We start from the raw sequence: 21029 nt of genomic DNA, 5'->3' as shown, positions 1-21029 counted from the left end.
GCTGCAGCTCTACTTAGTTCCATGAGTGAAACTGCCTGGATGCACGCTATTTATAACCGTCTTCTTTTATTCCTATAACCAAGAGGATGACCATGAACACAAACTCAGGGGAAACAATGAGGAGAGGAGAGGAGAGGAGAAAGGGCTATATGTTCACATCTCTGTTTTGTTTGTAATCTCCAGTTAATTGGTACCTTGAGAGCTCCGAAGCAGAAACCGTAGAGCAGAGACAGAGCGATCAGACTGCGTAGGATGCCGTAGACTGCAGAGATGAGACTCGTAGCAGCTGAAACACACAAATTAGAGTGAGGATGAAAATACATGCAGTAGGATTAAACATTGAGAAACAAAGCTGAGCATGTAACTGTAGTCTTAGTTTGATGGTTTTTAAATCACAACAGTGTGTAACATTTCGGGGAATCCATTTCCAGGAATGGAATATAATTAGGGCTGTCAAAGTTAACGTGATAAACGAAAAGGGAAACAAGCGTGAGAATTGTGACACCGGGAAGAAACCGGGACAGAGCAATGAAAAACAGGAGTCTCCCCGCAAAATCGGGAGGGTTGGCAAGTATGGTACTCAGTTTGTTGCAATCTGGAACCACACTACTAGATATGGCGAAAAATCCTACACACTGTACCTTTTAAAGGCCCTGAAAATGTATTTTCTCATTCAAGATCAAAGTTTTCAGGGGCTTTAACCATTGAATACATATGACACAGATTTCAGTAAAAACTGAAAATTCACATTCATTTAGGATCTGGGTTCATGAACACAAGTTTTTACTGAAATCAAAAGATAAGAAACAGTTCCACCAACCTGTCCCTCCAAAAAAGTGCATGTCAACCTGCTCCAGCAGGTAGATGGTGAAGGTGTTGATCTGAGGGAAAAGGCCCACCAGGAAGGTGATTGGGAAGCAGTAGGTAAATCCTGTTTTATGTGTTAAACAAAAGACATTTCTTAGTATCCGCAAAGGAAAAATTATTGTTTTGAACAGGAAATAAAACAAATAATTTTATTTATGTGTCTCTGCTGGTCATTTATCCCTACCCACTAGCAGGTCTCGTAAGAAGCCCAGTGCGTCGTGGCAGACGATGGTGACTCCGTACAGGGTGGAGACGGGCAGGTCTTTCCTCCTCAGCAGCTGCTCCAGCGTCCAGATCAGAGCACAGAAGATGCAGAAGTAGGCCGCTCGGCTGTAGGCCACCAGCTGGTTGTGACCCTTGAGACACACGCATGAACACACACAGGTTAGGATGTTAGTAACTGCACGATTTCACCATAGACTACATAAAATATGGACGTAGTCTCCGTGACGTCACCCATAGGTTTCTGAAGAGATTAAACTCACATGTGTTGGTGAAGCTGCGTCTGGTTGAACGCTCTGGAAAACAAAACCACAGAAGCCAATATTCAATCTCCATTTATAGATTAACATGAAAACAATTGACAACAGTATTGTTACATCTGAGATCAGCAGAGAGGAAGTGAGCGGGAGTGAATAGGAACTGGCAAGTCTGAGGTCAGTTTTACTTTTAATCTATATCATTCATTCCTCAGTGCTTTCCTTAGACCATCACAGAACCGTAAAGATTCAGGTAAACTGCTCAGAACCATGGTTAGACAGCATTTAGGTAAAGTTTAGGTAATATCCACTACCTTCTAGTGGAGATTTTGTATTTTTCTTACCTTCAGTAAGGAATACTGGCAGCTGGCGATGACCAGGCAGAACTGGAAGACCCAGAAGTCCTTGAAGCAGCCGTGGTTGAGGAGCACAAAACCCAGGAAGGAAACCAGGAAGGCCATGAAGACTGCAACTAGATTCTCCAGAACTTCCATGTTTCTATTCAGAAACAGCAAATACAAAGACATCCACAGGTAGGTTAGGTTACAGTGGTGCATTCGGTAGCGTATTAGACATGCAGTATATCCTTGCTCATGAAGAGCGTCATTCCTGCACAAAACTGATGACAGGCAGACTTTAAGGGATTGAATTACTGCTTAACTGATAATTTAACTGACACTTATTGATCAAACTGGAAGAAATGACACAAAAAAATGAACAAATATGAAGTGATATTGATGGAAGGGATGTTCTGAAGGGTTTTCAAGCCCAGCACTGTTTTAGATTTAAAGAGACAAGAATATCCAGTGACTGACATTCTTGTAGGTGAAATCAACTTTATCAGAATTTATAATGCAGTTTTATTAATCAGTTTCACAGAGAAAATATAAAATATATATATTAGGGTTGTCAATCCATTAAAATATCTAATTGCAATTAATCGCATGACTGTCCATTTATCTGTTCAAAATGTATCTTAAAGGGAGATTTGTCAAGTATTTAATACTCTTATCAACATAGAAGTGGACAAATATGCTGCTTTATGCAAATATATGTATACATTTATAATTGGAAATCAATTAACAACACAAAACAATGACAAATAGTGTCCAGAAACCCTCACAGGTACTGCATTTAGCATAAAAAATGTGCTCAAATCATAACATGGCAAACTGAAGCCCAACAGGCAACAACAGCTGTCAGTGTGTCAGTGTGCTGACTTGACTATGACTTGCCCCAAACTGCATGTGATTATCATAAAGTGGGCATGTCTGTAAAGGGGAGACTCGTGGGTACCCATAGAACACATTTACATTCACATATCTTGAGATCAGAGGTCAAGGGACCTCTTTGAAAATGGCCATGCCAGTTTAACCTAAAAATCGCAAGTTGCAATGCGTTAAAGAAATTATTGCCGTTAAAACAACAAACAAATTTGCGTTATTATCACGTTATTATCGCGTTATTATCACGTTATTATCGCGTTAACTCTGACACACATATATATATATATATATAGAGAGAGAGAGAGAGAGAGAGAGAGAGAGAGAGAGAGAGAGAGAGAGAGAGAGAGAGAGAGAGAGAGAGAGAGAGAGAATATATAATATACAAATGTCTCTAAAATTCTGTATTTAATCTAAAAATAGAGTTAATTTCCCAGCTGAATAATGTTTCTGATATTTGCTTTCCAGACTTGGGACTTCCAAACGGGTGGGCACAACAGTGGAGAGAGTTTGCAGGCAGTTGTTTCGTGTATTACCTGTCCAAAAGTGCAAGCAGGGTGAGTCGGTCATATAAAATGTTGATCCACTTCCCGGGAAACAGTTTGAGTTTGTAATAAATCTTCCTGCTCGGTTTCTCCTGAGTGGACGTCTCCGACGACTCATCCAAAGAGTCCTCCTCCTGATACACACACAAACACACAAATAGATTAGACCCGCATGAATTCAACTGCAATAATAGAGGAAACAGGTGATGTTTTCTATTGGCATGATTTCCCATGTAGGATCATTCAAAACACAGTCAGGATCATTATAAGTAGACAGAAGAACAACATGTTTTTGCACGATGTGCAACACACACAAGGGGGTGCATTAATGATTCAGCAGAGAGTCTGCGTTGTTTCAGCTTCAACAACTGATCCAGGCAGCATCCAGCAGTGATGTAGACTGATTCAGGACTCCTCATTTGGCTACTGTTTCAAACAGCAGCAATGATATTTTTTTCTTTATTCATACGGTTTGACAGATAGAAAACACTCATCTGATTTACCAGTTGGTTGATTATTATTCACAGTATGTCACACTCTGGGGACTTTGCCAATCAACTCTGTGATGTTAATAAGTAGAAATGCAAATTGAAAAAGGAATCAGCATTTTAATTTCCTTGTTTTTCTGAATTTGACTATTTTTTAAAAACTGTATTGACAATGTTGTTTATAGATGAATGAATCTATATTTAATCTATTTATTGTCTGTTTGTCAGTTATTTTAAGTTGTTACTTATGAATCCTTTTTTAATTTAACAATTTAATTTGTTATATTATATTATTATATATACTTATTAGGGCTGTCAAAGTTAACGCGATACTAACGAGTTAACGCTAATTAATTTCAAGTCATTCTATTTTGTTGTGAAGGAGGCTAAATAACTCTGCAACCTTACACTAAATTTTGGCTACACTAAATTAATACTCTTATCATGTTGATAAGAGTATTAAATACTTAACAAATCTCCCTTTCAGGTACATTTTGAACAGATAAAAAATACGCAATTAATTTGCGATTAATCGCGTTTAAATATTTTAATCAATTGACAGCCCTAAGATTTATATTATGTTCTTGTATTAATTAATAATGACCTATCTAGTTAAAGTTTTTTGGTTTGTAAACAAACAGTTTCACTATTTCTCACAAAAAAAACCACATCATGTGTATCCTTGAGCCTAAACAAACACGTTGAAGCATTTGTGTCCTCATAAAAAATTTACAAAACCGATTTTTGGAAGAATATGAAACCTACATTGTTTTCATCCATGTTTGCTTGCCAACAGCCTTCCTGTAGACTCCCCTTGTTGCCACATTGCTACATTTCTTGGCACGTTACCACCAGCCACTTTCGATTAGTGTACTAGCGTGCAACAATCGGGGGAACAGGGTATCATGTCACCCGTGTGCATGCACGTGCACGTGGGTCCTTGTGAGCGTGCACAAGATACACTTCTATGGACTACTAGTGGTCAAAAACCCACAGGGTAGCATTAAATAACCAACACGTTCTCATCACACCTCGTCACACACTGACACTTTATCAGACCCCTCGGTGTCACTTTTCAGTCGCAGTAAACACGTGCTTAATGTTGTCAATTAAACAAAAACACTTGCTTACAGGAAGATTAGGCAACAAAACCATTTAGAAAAAACAACATGGTTGGGCTTAAAACTACTACATTTGTACAGTGAAAATTTGACTTGACGTTGTGAACACGGGACACGAACGATCAACTGATTGTAAAGTGAAAGTGAAAAATAACGCACAGTGCACAAACAGCGGTCTCTGGATGAAAGCCCCTGTGTTGCTGGATGCATTTACATTGTAGTTAATGAAAAAGCCCGGCGCGACACATACCGGAGCTAAAGGGTGCCGACGGCCGTGACAAAGCGTCGGTGTTGACGCCCTGGGAATGACAATGGGCTGAAATAACAGCATTTGAACACCGTTTGGATGACACCATACTCCTATGCATCTGTGTAGTTTCATAAACATGTCCTGTCTTTAGTCTTAGAAAATCCAGTTTAGTAAATCATTGGTATGCAGAACCAGAAAGAAAAAGTGAAGGCAGATGGACACCTGGAATATCTCAGGGTGCGTCCTTCGTGGCCGAAGCCTGTGTGCAGGGATGATGCGTCGCTGGAAAGGGCAGTCAGCGTGACCGCCCGCCAGGCCGTCTTGACACTCCGAGTTGGAAGAAGTTGACAGCAGGTCACTGAAGACACACACACACACAGATAAAACAGACTGATGTTAATCTGTGGAATAAACCTGATTACAGAGCAGTGATGATAGTTTAAGGTAAAATGAAGTGGTAGTGGAAGATAACATGCAGGTAGACAAAGCAGGAAAAGGAAAAACGGGGTATGAAAATATGGTAGAAAAAGATCATATGAGGTGATGATGATGATGATGAAGAAGAGGGGGAGGAAAAGATTTGACAGCAGTACCACATGTTGCCAGTGATGAGCTCTGCTCCTAGCGGCAGGTTGAGAGCTCTCTCTGCATACAGCTTACGAGGCCTGTCTCCTGGTGAGGACAAAAACACACAAACTCGTCAGACTATTTCTCTTTGGATGAGTAATGTGCAATAACTGACATCCAGCTGACGAGTACCTAAATCTATTATGTGGGATATTTATTTTTTTTAGCGCTACAGACAGACATCCGAGACTGAACCATAAACGAACAACTGAACAGATGAACAGTTTGGAGCCAATCCAGAAAAATGTCATTTAATCTACAAGCTTTTTGAGCTGTTTTCAAAAGTGAAGCCATCAGCTGCTGGCAGAGCCTTCCACACATACTGTGTATTTGTTTAGAAGATCAAAATAATATCAGACCATCCCAGCACAACAGACTCCTAAACTGTTGATGGATGAATGTATTTATTGTCTTTTTTACTGTTGTTTTGCTGTGATTTTATACTGCAGACACTGTGATGTCCAAGGCAAATTTCACAAAAAAAACATTATGCATCACATTTTAACTGCTATAATCTGTAAATATGTAATTATTCAGGAGTGGCTGCTTACTGTGTACAGTATGGAAGGTGTAGGCATCTTCTTTGTTGGTAGCCTCTGGTCTGCAGATGACCTGCAGCATGGAGCTCTCCGACTGGGAGGTTTGCGAAGGCAGGGAGTCGTAGTCTGGATCCTTCTCTCGGTCTGTCTGTGGACTGCAGACAGGGAACACATTCAACTGGAGATCCTGGGTGGATGAGTGAATTCAGCTATGTGCACATGTGGGTGTACAGGCATGTGTACAGTACCTGTCAGGGGAGACTATTGGGATTTGTGTGGGTGGTGTAGCCTTTAGTGTGTCTGTAGGCAGACTGGTGGGTGGTTTGGGTCTCTCTGGTTTGTTATCCGTGTTGGTCTCTGTTATCGTCTCATCTTGCCTGGAGGTCACACTCAGATTCTCTGCAAACAAACAAATCAAATGGAAATTGGTTTTATTAAAATAATAGAAACTGGAATTTGTTTTTATAAAAAGTAAATGTAAAGTCCCAATTCACATTTAATGTATTTATTAACCTTTAAACTGTTACCATTTGCATGTGTTTAAAGCTGCACTAATCAATATTTTTACACAATAAAAGCAATTCCTAATTGTGATGAACCCACAGAGAATTATACAGTAACCCGACTCTGCAGTTCCCCTCAGCTCTACAGGAAGTTTGAGCTTTTTGTAGATAGTCTTTCAGCTTTTTCTAGCTAGTCTTTCAGTTATTTTACTGTAGCTACTCTTTCACTACTGTTTCAGCTCATTGTTATTGTTTTATGGCTCATATCTTTACTGTTTTGGTTCAATCTCACCTCTCTCAACAGCAAGCAGCTGTTTCCAAAGAAAAATGACTGCATGCTAGCTGCGCATCCATCACCATAGCAGACAAAGTTAGAGATTAAAGGGTGAACACAGTGTAGCATTTAGCAAGCTACGAGGTCAATGAAGTTGATGGATAGACCAAAAACAGAGCTAAAAGGAGGGTGGGAACTGGACTTATACTCATCAGGTGAACAGAAACACGATTCCAAATGAATGCTAATGTTACTACTTGTCTGCTGCATGTGCAAATTGGCAACTGTTTCCTACAGTAACATGTTCGCCATATTATTGTAAAAAGACATGCTGTGATTCCTGCCCAGCATTAGCATCCTTAGAGCCTAGCGGGGCTACAAAACACCATAATAATTTGAACTAAACTAATGTTTAAAATGAATGCATTATAATAACATATCTACTGTAGGCTATATTAGTTTAGTATTAATATGGAGCTTTAAAGGGGAACACCACCTAAATTAATTTGTTATTTCCATGGCCTAGTAAAGTTCAGTCAATATGTGTGAACATGAGCTACTCTCTCTCAAAGCCAGAAACCAGAGAACTAAGTCTCAAACTTGTGATGTCATTGGGTATAAAGTCTAGAGCTGCTCCATAGATAATGAATGGGAGACTGATTTTGTGGACCCACCAAATGTTTTTTTTTTATACCCAAATGAGCTTTATACGATTGTAGTGTTGTCAGTTTTGAAACAGAAAATGTACCCATATACATCTCTTTGGGTGCTTTCAGTGTCATCTAGAACATCTCTCCCCATCCATTGTCTATGGAGCAGCTCCACACTTAATAGCCCATCCCAAGTTTGAGGTTTAGCACTCTTTTTTGGACTTTGGAGAGGGCTGTTTATGTTATCTAATATTTTTTGGACTGTCTTACACCATAGGAATAACATGTATGAAATTTGAAAATGGGCGTAGTTCCCCTTTAACCTTATACAGCTGATAATTGGACCATGCACCAAGAGCAATAGTAGGAATTTATTACAGGTAATAAAACAATGCTGACATTGCACTTGTGTAAGCACTTACATATAAACGTCTGCATTGACTCTGACCCTATAAAACATATAGGTAAAGGAGATGGAGGTAGAAAAACAGTGCTGAGATTCACCTTCCTCAGCAGCTCCCACGTCCTCTTTGCGTTCTGACCACTCGTCTTCCTGTGTGCTGGCACCTCCCGCTCTGGTACTGAGGGACCCCAACAAGGAAACAAACTCCAAGAAGTTGGATTCGTTGGGAATCTGGCCCTCCTTCGCTTCCAGATCTGACTTGGAACTAGTCATGGTCTGACAAAGAGACAAATGTTTGTATGTATGAATGGACAGATGGACGGAGATAACTAGAAACGGAGACGGAGTTAAACTGCCAACATACTGTGTTATGTGAGCGGTCTGAAAGCAGCACTGCATCTTTCCCACTGTCCATGCTCAGCCCGCGGATGTGAGTCCTTCCCCCGGGCCCGTAGCGGCCCATAGCTGGCGGCAGGCGCAGGAAACCTTGTGAATCCACGTTAGGATCCAGAGGATCCGTGTCATCGTGGTTGGAGTGGACATCGATACCGGATGAGCTGTTATCATTGGTCATCTGCGGACTCGGTGTGCTGTCATCAGTCAACTGCACACCTAGATGTTCCTGCTCTGGATCTGGACACTCCAGTGCGGTGGACTCAGGAGTGGTTGTTTCTCTACACAGGTGAAACTCCTCACTTTGGCTCGTTGTCTGGTGATGTTTCGGGGTGGTGTCGTCCTCTGAGCCAGCCGCCTCTCCTCCCTCTTCCACCTCCTGTTTCTCCTTCTCAGGGGAGTCGAAGGTGATAACTGGGATCTTGATGTGACACTCGCCTGCATCCTTCTGAGCCTAGTAAGACACACACACACAAACACCTCAGACATAAACATGTTCATTTAGGTAACAATCTTACCATGAGCAGCATTCATAGAGACATAAAGTTAAACATCAGGACAGGACATTGCAACCCTGTCTCCTCCAAAATTACGTTCCCATACAACTAAACTGCATTCTCAATTACGTTTTGAGGGAAACATATTTTCTTCTGGATTACAGTTGCAGTTTTAAACGATTTTAAACATGTGGTTAACATTGTAAATTGAAACAAAACAAAAAACTCAACAACACTACTTAGTTTGGTTTAGGCAACAAAACTACTTGGTTAGGTTTAGTAAGAAAATATCATGATTTGGCTTGGACATGAACAGTGGTCTACTGGGTAAAAGTCTGGTGTGTTTGTTTGTTTGTTTCACCCATCCATCCCTCCCTCATACCTGCCAATAGCGTACGTTCTCGCTTGTTATACTTGTTATTATTCCATCTGACTTTCATAGAGTGCTACCGAAAGTCGTAAAACCCGGAAATGAGTCAGCATTTTAGCACTTCCGATTCCCTCGTCTGGAAATCAATGGGTTTTTAGTTAGATGCCTAAAATACGGTCTGTGGTTAACACAAGCTGAAGAGATTTTAACGTTTTGCTCTACGACGTAAAATACATAAATAAATACCCCACTTGTGAATTTTTAAGCTTTAATGTGTCTTAAGAAAGGTGTTTCCTAAAAATGTTTTTTTTACAATTTGTGGAGATTATCTTGCTGAAAAAAAACTTAGTATATAAAGTATAAAGTATATATAGTGACAATTTTATAAAAATAATTTTTTATCATATTTTCTTAAAGTTACTGACTCCAGCTTTAAAGGGGAAATAAATGGGGAAAAAACAGGATGTTAATAACGGGATTAAAAGTGTTTAATGAAGAACGTTAAAACTAACGTCCAATATTATTCTTACCTGTGCATTCTCCAGAAGGCTCTGCTTGACACTCTCCTCCAGCTGAGCGGCAGTCTGGGGGTCACAGCTCATGGTGATGATGATCTTGACTGTGTCGCTGTCGTCCAGGTGAGCCGACACTGGCCTGGGGCCAGAGTTGTCGACCAGAACCACTTCAATCTCATCAGAACAGTATGTCTCTTCCACTGGCTCAGCCTGAGAGACAAGAAGGATTTCATGATGTGCAAAATAATCACAATGCAATGATAGTTTTATGAGTTTCTATTAAGACACCCTTCAAATTCAAACCTCCCAAAAACTCCTGGGAGGCCTACCTGTGCAGGAGGTTCTGGGATGTCGATGAAATCGTCCTGGCGGTCCTGGGATGTCTCCAGTGAGTTATTGTTGGCATCTGGGGACTCTTTTAGCCCCTCACCCTCTTCCTCGCTCTCATCTTCACTTCCCTTGGAGGGAGGGAGACCTTCATCAGCTGTTTCCCGGTCTGCAGCATCTTTATCCTCGCAGTCTTCTAGTCTGTCCTGCTCTGAGTCTTTCTCTGTTGGCCTCTCCTGCTCTGACTGCTCTCTGTTCGTCCCCGCCAAAGAGCTCTGAATTTCCATTCCTTCTTTCACAGCCACAGTTTCAATTATTTCCGCCTCCATTTTCCCTGTCCCAGCCGCAGATCCAGGCCGCACCTCTTCTCTTTCAGCTCGGGACGGGGTCCTCTGCTGGGCCTGCAGCAGGGGGGCGGCCTGGTCCGGATTGGGGCTGGAGAGGTCATCTGGAGAAGGGCTTGGGTGCAGGCCTACCTCCAGAGGCCTCTCCTCTGCAGCACTCTCACCCTGTCCTGGAATGAAATGAAACGCAAATTCAAATTGTTTTTTTAAAGAGAAATATTAATAGGTCAATAGGTCAATCAATTAAAATATTTAAACGTGATTAATCGCATGATTGGCCATAGTTAATCACGATTAATCGCGAATTAATCACACATTTTGTATCTGTTCAAAATGTACCTTAAAGGGAGATTTGTCAAGTATATAATACTCTTATCAACATGGGAGTGGGCAAATGTGCTTGCTTTATGCAAATGTATGTATATATGTATTATTGGAAATCATTTACCAACACAAAACAAAGACTAATATTGTCCAGACCCTCACAGGTACTGCATTTAGCATAAAACATATGCTCAAATCATAACATGGCAAACTCAAGCCCAACAGGCAACAACAGCTGTCAGTGTGTGGGTGTCCTGACTTGACCACGACTTGCCCAAAACTGCATGTGGTTTTTCCTTGCAAAAATGTAAATCTGGAGAGTTATTTTGTTATCAGTATGATACCAATGGATTCCTTAGGTTTTCTAGTTTCATATGATACCAGTATCTTCACTCTAGCTTTAAAACTGAGCCCTCTACAACCTCCGAAAGATTGATTCTGTTTAAAAATGAGTGGCGTTAAAACGAATTTGCGTTAATGCAGTATTATCACGTTATACCTTTGACAGCCCAAAAATATTAATAAAACTTCTCTAATCATAAAATGCCATCAAAATATTGTAGTCTCTTATTTGTCTCCAGCAGTATTTGCCAGTGACAGATAAATATCTTCCCATTGCAATTAAATGAAAAGCAGAAGGGGGACCAATCTTGCTGCTATTAATAACAGTAACAGTTTGTTACATTTGTGCAGTCATCTGATGCATAATTTCACAGCATTTATATCCCTTTTTTTACAATAAGCTGACTTTGTTCTGACTAATCACCAGTGCATTAGGTCATACATTTACTGGAAGCAGTCAGCTGGCTGCTAGTTCTGTGCTTATCTGAGCATATTTACGGCAATGATGTGTTTGCAGAAAAGGAAGTTGTCTATCTACATTGTCTAAGGAGCCATCGAGTGCATTAGGGAAGAGGAACAGAGTTGGCTTCCAGCACAGATTGATCCTGACGATAAAATACACAGAACACTTGTTCCCCCAAATGACATGCAGGGCGTCAGTAGTGACAAAACCTAGAGATTAATTCATGATGGCCTTGGGGTTAAATGTTGCGCTGCAGGTGGCTGTCTTCATGTCATAAGTGTATACGTATAGTCATATTGTAAGTGTCATTTCTATCTTTCATCTCTGCCAATGGACTTGCATTTATATATAGCGCCTTTCTAGCCTTCCGATCACTCAAAGTGCTTTACACTACACTATGTCAACATTCACCCATTCACACACACATTCATGCACTGATGGCAGATGCTGCCATGCAAGGTGTCAACCTGCCCATCAGGATCTAATCTAATCATTCACACACCGATGGCACAGCCTTCGGGAACAATTTGGGGTTCAGTATCTTGCCCAATGACACTTCAACATGCGGACTGGAGGAGCCAAAGATCAAACCGCAGATCTTGTACCTCCGATACTGAGTCTCTAGAAACTGATGGCTGATAGTAATATGTCTGCAGGCTATAGGGAATGTCAGCAGCCAAACTGACTTAACAAACGTTACTGGACATCAGCAACATGTAGTCTAATGTTTGAAATACAATGTGGAGAAGAACTTAGTTCCCTATTTCTGTTGACTCCACTATTCTTTCTTATTCCCTCATCTCAGCAAAAAAACATCGAAGGGATAGTTTGAGTGTTTTGAAGTTGGTTTGTATGAGGTACTTATCCATAGTAGGTGTATTACCTACAGTAGATGACGGTCGGCAGGCCACCCAGCATCGAGAAACAGACAGGAGCACCGTATTTTAGCCACTTAAAAGAAAGGCGCACCTAAACAAATGTATATATCTGTTGAAGTGTACGCTATATTTAGAATATTTTCCGACGGGGAACTGAACTGAAAATGAAACGTATGCTGTTTTTGTCATCTGAGCCTGCTGGCTTTGGAGAGAGCAAAGATATGTTTCACTTTCAGTTCAGTTCCGTGTCGAAAGATGAAGGAAAAGGCGGTCTGATGGCAAGATAAAGCGGTGAAAATATTCTAAATATAGCGAACACTTAAACGGATATTATTTTTTTTCGGTGAGCCTTTCTTTTAAGAGGCTAAAATATGTTTTTCCGCTGTCCCCGTCCACAGCACTGTATTTCTTTACTAGGCCAGTGCTTCTGTCTCTTTCTCGAAACTGTGGGCACGCCGACCGACATCTACTGTAGGTAATACACCTACTATGGATAAGTACCTCATACAACCCCACTTCAAAACACCCAAACTATCCCTTTAATAATTACATATCGCAAGAAAACTACTGTACCAGGGTTAAAATGTGGCTAGACAATTAATACCATACATTTAGAGAGCATTTGTAATATATTCCACAATATTGTACAAATATGAGTGAAAAATATACCGGGGAATTGGGTGGGTTAGGATGACATACTGTACATGGATTATCTCGGCTCTTCTTCCCTCTATTTTGTAGTCATTACTGTTCCTATGTTTTTCTCCTACTGTTTGTTTTTGTCATTGGACGTCATTTATAACAGATCCTTGGCTTTATATTTGCTAAACCCAGCAACAGCTGAATCATTAGTATCTGAATGTGAGGCAAGCTACATAAAAATATGTAAATTTACCCTGGGCAAACATGCAGCCAAACAAACCGAGACAGATTTTCCACAGGCAGTAAACAATAAATCAGATTATGCATTTTTACCTAATTTCCATATAAGGTAACAAGCCATGCTGAATTCCAAAGCACAGTCTTTTCATAGGAAATTTCACAGGATATAAATTAGGTCAATTAATTATTTTAAAATGCACTCAGTTGTGCATAACAGCATCTAAAGATGGGTGACAAATTAAAGGAAAAAACAACATGAGGTGTCTTAGTAGGTTTGGGCCGCTACGAGAGGCCAGAACAGCTTCATTGCTCCTTGACATAGAGTCTCTGAAACTCCACTGGACAGGTGAACACTATTCATTCAAAATATAGTCCCTCTTTTGGTGTTTTGATAATGGTAGTAAAGAGCGCTGTCGAACAACTATGTCCAAATTCTCCCATAAACGTTCAGTTGGGTTACAAGTATATTTTAGTCTGGTCTGTGGCAGTCCTAAAGGGGAACTATGCTGCTTTGAAGCATCTGTGCTTCGGAGGTTACGCTCCTGTCACGCCTGTCGTTACAAAGCAATCAAAGCCAGCATGCTGCAATGACGATGATAATGAAGTTGCTGTAATTTAGCAGTAAAAGCCTCACTGATTAAACTAAACAAAGTCAAAACAAAGACAAATGGATTTCCAGCACCATAAATCCCTTTACTGCTTTAGTGAGGAAAAACTGTCACGGCCATTTTCAAAGGGGTCCCTTGACCTCTGACCTCAAGATATGTGAATGAAAATGGGTTCCATGGGTACCCACGAGTCTCCCCTTTACAGACATGCCCACTTTATGATAATCACAAGCAGTTTTGTGGCAAGTCATAGTCAAGTCAGCACACTGACACACTGACAGCTGTTGTTACCTGTTGGGCTGCAGTTTGCCATGTTATGATTTGAGCATATTTTTATGCTAAATGTAGTACCTGTGAGGGTTTCTGGACAATATTTGTCTTTGTTTTGTGCTGGTAATGATTTCCAATAATAAATATATACACATAAATTTCGTAAAGCAAGCATATTAGCCCACTCCCATGTTGATAAGAGTATTAAATACTTTACAAATCTCCCTTTAAGGTACATTTTGAACAGATAAAAAATGGACCTACCCTTGTGACTAACTTGCGATTGACCGCGATTAATTATGGACAGTCATGCAATTAATTGTGATTAAAATCGATTGACAGCCCTAATTTATTCCGATTTCTAATGGTTACTCATCTGTATCTCAGTCAAACCCAGAGAAAGATCAGCATTACCTTCCACAGTCTTCCCGTCATCTGACTTGGAACAGTCCTGTATAGAAGAGAATTCAGAAACACCTGATTAACATTAGCACATAATGTAGGTCACAGTGTTTTCTGTACTGTACGTCCATATTCTCAGGTGTTCATCATTTAATGGTCACTCACCACCCCAATCAGTCCCGGGTCGGTTTCAGTCTGTTTCACTGTCACCTGGATCACTGGACTGGTACGTTTCAGAGCCAACATCGTCATGGCAACACTGTCGGGGACTGTGCTGCTCTTCCTAATAGACAAAAACAAGAGATGGGGGGAGAAATGAATGACGATGCGAAAGAGATAGAGAGATAGGGAGTCTATGGAAGTCAGTGCGTCACTTTCAGAAGAAATCATCCAACCTTCATTCCCAGCCTCTCATGTTTTGAATACTAAAATCAACTAATTTATAGGGATGAGGAAGCAGTAAAAATACATGTGTCTGAGCTTGCTGTTTCATCTCTCCACAGGCAAGGAAATTTAAAAAATCCGGTTATACAGGGAACAGGAAGTGATAGGTTTTTCTTCCATTAGTCTCTGTGCAGATCAAGTGTGTCAGAGCAGAGTGGCCAACTGAGGATCTCTGACCTTCCCTCATTAGCTCGCTCAGTCTTTGAAATGAAGTGGAAAGAGTCGACATCCCACTCTGAGACACTTGATCATGAAACCAATCAGGTCTCAAAGAAAGAGAGGACTTAGGAAAACAGACACATACAGAGGGAGAAATAGGAGACTAAAAATGGTAAAAAAGAGGACGTCAGGAATGGGAAGACACTCAGTTATACACTTAGTATTAGTGGCATTATTCTAAAAGGAGGTCTCAGGCCCAAATATACAATTCCATGTTAGTCGGATCATTCCTGTTATGCAGCAACATTTCTGTGCCCATGAATTACTTCCTCGTATTTTCTATAAAACATGTCAAATATTTATAACAAATGGCTTAAATTATAGATTAAGGTCTTATTCATAACATAAACAAAGAATAATGCACATTACTTTATTTTTTTACTTTACTGAGCTTTTTTTGGTACATTTGCTCGATTTTACCATGTCCCCAGTGCAAAGTAATCAACTTCTACAAGAATTGTATGCCATAAACTTATAAAATACGCAAAATATTAATGATTAATGTATAGGCCATGTTAAACTCTCTCATATTATATATATATATATATATATTAGGGCTGTCAATCGATTAAAATATTTAATCTCTATTAATCGCATGATTGTCCATGATTAATTGGGATTAATTGCAAATTAAAAACACATTTTTTTATCTGTTCAAAATGTACCTTAAAGGGAGATTTGTCAAGTATTTGATACTCTTATCCGTATGGGACTGGGCAAATATGCTTGCTTATTAAAAAAAGCTGAAAAAACATCTGTTTTTTTCAGAAGTCATGAGGCTGAAATGTTGCTGCATAACAGGAATGACCCAATAATGAAGTTGTATCATTAGTGATTTAGCCCTCTGGCCTAGATTTTGTAATGACTGCGGCAGGGGAGCAGCTTGAGCCATAAGAAGCAATGTCAGTTTGTTGAATGTATATATGCTGTATATCCCTCTGAATGGCCTCCAATACATTATGAAAAGGTGAAACCTCTTCAGGATTGTTTTCAGCTACTTCAGATTGATCCCTCTGATTGTAGTTTCAGGATGCGTGTGAGGGTTTACCTGATGTTGGCGGGCAGGCAAGAGTCCGACGCATTACTTTTCTTCTCCGGAGCCTTGCTGAGATCAGAGAGGCTGCTGCGGACCACCGCCTCGCCCTCGTCGAACATCACGTGCAGCCGATAGTTGGCCAGCTTGATGAGGATGAAGAAGACGGTGATGGAAGTGCAGTAGATGCTCAGAGCCATGGTGGTAGGGGGCAGGGCCTGTGGAGAGGAGAGGAGAAGAGAGGAGCAAATCAACATCTCCAGAGTCTCCTGACTCCACTAGAACAGTGTTTGATTTAAGGCTTCACACTGTAGCATTTCTTCTCATCTTATTGTAAGTAGGCGGAATTCTGCAAAAGGTAGAGCTCATTTCCAGCTCCACTTCCTCAAGTGTATCAGGCTCAGTGAACCACAATATCTAATTTGATTAACTGGTGGATTCATGAGGTTTATTGATCCCCGGGGGAGGAATGGCCCATAGTGAAGAACAGGAAGATTAAAGACAAAGCCTCTGCATCATGCTGATACACGAGTCATACTGATCCGTCTTGCTGTGTTGAATATGGACAGTTATTTATGTCTGCAGGAACCCATGTACTGTATAGCCCAGTGTTGTTTGTGCTTACATTCAGTTGTTCCTCAACTTGCCATTGTTTATCTTGTGCCAACTGTTATGTGCGACCTTCAGATAAAATTGCTAATGAACTTGAAATTTGAAACAGCTCTCCCAGAGAGCCCGTGTTGTTTTTGCAAGGGAAGCAGTGGGTGTTTCCAAACAGACTGTGAAAAATGTCGGCAGCAACATTGTAATATAGCTTTGGTGCCAAAGCTCTTAAACGTCTGAGCTGTCACTCTCACATCAGAATCTGTTACTTTGCCTCAATGACTCATTAAAGGTATAACATTCAATAATTAACTAAAAAACAATGAATGGACTCATAAAAAAAAAACAGCCTTTGGGCCCCACTAACAGCACAGAGGGTGTGCAGCCTGTTCAGGTGGTCAAATATCACCGCTTTGTCATGCCGCTCGGTTTCTAATACTGACTCACAAGTCCCCCTTTAGCTCTGTCAGATACAAAGCAGCCATATTTCACAGATGAGAATGGGTTGTGTTATGTGCATGTGTTCCAGTGATCCAGTGCAGCTATGATCGGTGTATGTCTGTAGTTTGACGAGAGCAGCGCTGAGCCACAGCCAGCAGACAAGAAGCCTGCATTCATTCAAAATCTGTCAACTCGATACCTTCCCACAAAGTTGTGCGGAGTTAGTTGTGTGTTTTAGAACGTAACCGCCGGGAAACAATCAGAAAATAGTGTTTTATTTCTCAGATTTGCTGCTTTTTTCTCACTAACGCCGCTCCCTCTCTTCAGTCACTCAATAACTCGCTCAACCATTGCTGCACTCTCTCCCTCTCAGCTAGTTGAGCTGTGGAGGTGTGGCCAAATTTGAATGTGGTGTGTTTACAAACAGCAACCGACAACGGTTATTATATCTTTAATGGGTGGCTAATTTGGGGTTATCATTCAGAACCCGCAGTTCCTACTAATTAGCCCTGGTTTAGTGTATTGAGACTGGAGAGCAGGGGTGTGGGGAGCAATCACATCACATAATCTGCCATATCTAATCTAGATAAAATTGGTGACTGATAAACTTCTGTTCCATATAAATGTTATTGAGGAATAGAAACACAGTTAAAGTTATTTCTACACATACAATAACAGAAAAGCTGCCACTGATCTACCAGATCATTAAGTAAGCGGATTAGACTGTTGTCAGGCTATTAGATAGGCTTTATCAGTCGCTATAAGCCCCATAGATGTGGGTCAATAGGGGCCTACTACACCCATTAGTAGGTTTGTATCATCTATTCACATGGTAGAGCACCGAAAGAAGGTACAAAAGAACACGACAGCGACCTCTAGCGACTGTAGTAATTATGACAGGAGCGGACAAAAACCACAGGGATTTCACCCAGGACACCAGAATTCGCATCCAACAAATAATGAACAATGTGTAGTTATCTTTGTGTTTGTATTTATTTTAACCCAGAAACACAGTTTTTCCCTAAACTTAACTGTTTTTTTGTTTTTTTGTCTAAACCTAAAGAAGCCTTTTTGTTTGTGACATTTCATTCAGTTTTACAACATGTTAGAACACGTAAGTTTCACTTTCACTTTTACAACGTAGTAGACGTAGTAGGCCCCTAATGACCCACATCTATGGTGCTTATAGCGACAGATAACAAACACTCTGCCAAGACACCGATAACGCCTATTTAATGGCCTGAGTTGAATGGGGTGATGAAGTAGTCATCCTTTTCAGTATGACTGTTGCTGCCATCATACTTCATCACAGATAAGGTCAAGATGCTTGACCCACAGCAGCAACTCTTCCCTTCATTCATTCATACAACCATCCTGTATTACTATGCCTGTATCATTTTGAAACTGAGGTTTTTCTTCCTCAAGATCTCCTGTATCTCCACATATCAAACAAGGTAAACAGATCTGTAACAAATCCCAGATGGAATTTCCTCAGTCAGAATACTATCACTGCGAGTATTGCAGCCTGTGTTGCACCTATTTTCAAAGGCCATGACATGAAAATATCACAGTTCACGCCTCCTGTGCTCTCCTATACTGCCCCATCCAGGAGCAGCCATGCGTTCCTTGACTGTTTTTTTTTTGCCTAAACCTAAAGAAGCCTTTTTGTTTGTGTTCAAAACGTGACATTTCATTCAGTTTTTCAATATGTTAGAACATGTAAGTTTCACTTTCACTTTTACAACGTAGTAGGCCCCTAATGACCCACATCTACGGTGCTTATAGCGACAGTTAACAAACACTCTCTGCCAAGACACCGATGACGCCTATTTAATGGCCTGAGTTGAATGGGGTGATGAAGTAGTCATCCTTTCAGTATGGCTGTTGTTGCCATCATACTTCATCACAGAAAAGGTCAAGATGTTTGACCCATAGCAGCAACTCTTCCCTTCATTCATACCACCATCCTGTATTACTATGATTTTGAAACTGAGGTTTTTCTTCCTCCAGATCTCCTGTATCTCCACATATCCTACAAGGTAAACAAATCCCAGATGGAAGTTCCTCAGTCAGGATACTATCACTGCGAGTATTGCAGCCTGTGTTGCACCTATATTTTCAAAGGCCATGACATGAAAATATCACAGTTTCACGCCTCCTGTGCTCTCCTATACTGCCCCATCCAGGAGCAGCCATGCGTTCCGTCACTGCATGCAGGGAAAAAATACTGCGACAGTGCTTGTTTTCTCTATAGCCTAGTATTCCCCTCAATCAGACAATGAGGTGATGATAGATTCTTTCAGAGCCACCGCACGTTTATCCAAGGATGGATGCAAGTGCGCATGAAAAAAAACGTCACCTATGGTACCACCTCACACCCCCTTCGTGGCCTTGAACGTCATGTTCAAACTCACCAGATGGAGAGACAGGGGCAACATCAGGAGAAATATCCACAGATAGAGGTGGCAGGAGTTGTTGAATTTGTTCTGGTCCGGGTCGTGGTACCAGCCCCCGGTCACAGATGCCCAGACTCCCTGACGCAGGGTCTGCACGACCTGGGAAACCATCTCTCCTCCTTCTCCTCCTACTCCTCCTCCTCCTCCTCTGTCCTCCTCCTCTCCGCTCAGGTTGGACGGGCGGATGATGCTGCTGCTGCTGCTAGGCTACAATGGAAATGATCTCTAATGCATGCTACTGTCGCTACGCCTCCATGTTGGGGCGATACAGCACGTCTCCTGAGCTTTCTCTCTCATGCCTCCTCGGTCTTCCTCGGCGTTGTCCTCTCGTCTGCCTTTTTTCCCCATCCTAATGTCGTTTCGTCCATTGCTGCTGTTGCGGTCCTCATCTTGTCCTGGTCGTCTCTCTCCTTCTCCCTCTCCTCTCGAGCTGCCTCCTGCACAGATGCGCAGCTCTGACTCTCCTCCTCCCCTCCTCCTCCTCCTCCTCCTCTCCTCCCTCTCCATCCTTTCCTATTATGATTCGCACCTTCACTGTTTATCTGCTGCACACTCACACGCAACCAGGCGGTCTTTAGGCAAAATCAGTCATACATTTAAGCCACATTGTGCATAATATGTAGGCTATACTGTTGTCTATATAATATGCAAGTCTACTGTATGTATCCACGTGTTTATAGTATTGTTAGGCTATATGCTTAGAGGTAACGTATGAGTGCATGCATATGTAGGTTTCAATGTATATGGATACAGTCATAAGCCTACAATAAGACATGATTATAAATAGGCTATATTATTATTATTATTATTATTATTATTATTATAAGCCTATAATACTATCTATAAATTACTTATATGCTATTATTACTAATAATACAACAACAATAATGATAACAATAATATAGCCTATTTATGATTATTATGATTATTATTATTATTATTACTATTATTATTATTATTATCATAGGCTTATAATAATATCTATAAATTACTAATATACTATTACTACTACTACTACTACTACTAACAATAATAATAATATAGCCTGGTTATTATTATTATTATTATTATTAATAATAATAATAATAATAATAATATAATAATAATAATGATTATTATTATTATATTAATATTATTATTGTAGGCCTATGTTTATGTTTCAGGCTATATGGAATTGTTGTATTTGTCCAGGAGTATGTCTATGTCACCCATCTACTTGTACATTTGTCTGTGTAGGCTAAGCTGAGCC

General features: G+C 40.6%; 1 protein-coding gene across 1 annotated transcript in view; it reads right to left on the bottom strand.

The window, feature by feature from the left end:
• pcnx2 (pecanex 2) overlaps positions 1-20257 on the bottom strand; it is a 43589-nt gene extending 23332 nt beyond the window's left edge. The window contains exons 1-18 of the mRNA XM_074646159.1: positions 19739-20257; positions 16296-16498; positions 14750-14867; positions 14597-14633; positions 10074-10585; positions 9760-9954; positions 8334-8816; positions 8071-8245; positions 6388-6538; positions 6152-6294; positions 5567-5645; positions 5196-5331; positions 3106-3248; positions 1691-1844; positions 1353-1385; positions 1052-1223; positions 821-931; positions 195-286 (exon numbers count right to left, since the gene is read on the bottom strand). Of these exons, the coding sequence (XP_074502260.1) occupies positions 195-286; positions 821-931; positions 1052-1223; positions 1353-1385; positions 1691-1844; positions 3106-3248; positions 5196-5331; positions 5567-5645; positions 6152-6294; positions 6388-6538; positions 8071-8245; positions 8334-8816; positions 9760-9954; positions 10074-10585; positions 14597-14633; positions 14750-14867; positions 16296-16498; positions 19739-19891 (3090 nt within the window). The 5' untranslated portion in view covers positions 19892-20257. The remainder of the gene's footprint in view (positions 1-194; positions 287-820; positions 932-1051; positions 1224-1352; positions 1386-1690; positions 1845-3105; positions 3249-5195; positions 5332-5566; positions 5646-6151; positions 6295-6387; positions 6539-8070; positions 8246-8333; positions 8817-9759; positions 9955-10073; positions 10586-14596; positions 14634-14749; positions 14868-16295; positions 16499-19738) is intronic.
• Between the last annotated feature and the right edge of the window lie 772 nt (positions 20258-21029).

This window comes from Sebastes fasciatus, chromosome 9 (assembly GCF_043250625.1).
Source record: "Sebastes fasciatus isolate fSebFas1 chromosome 9, fSebFas1.pri, whole genome shotgun sequence".
Taxonomy (NCBI): domain Eukaryota; kingdom Metazoa; phylum Chordata; class Actinopteri; order Perciformes; family Sebastidae; genus Sebastes; species Sebastes fasciatus.
Note: the sequence above shows the minus strand (reverse complement) of the source record. Positions and strands in the feature narration are given on the sequence as shown.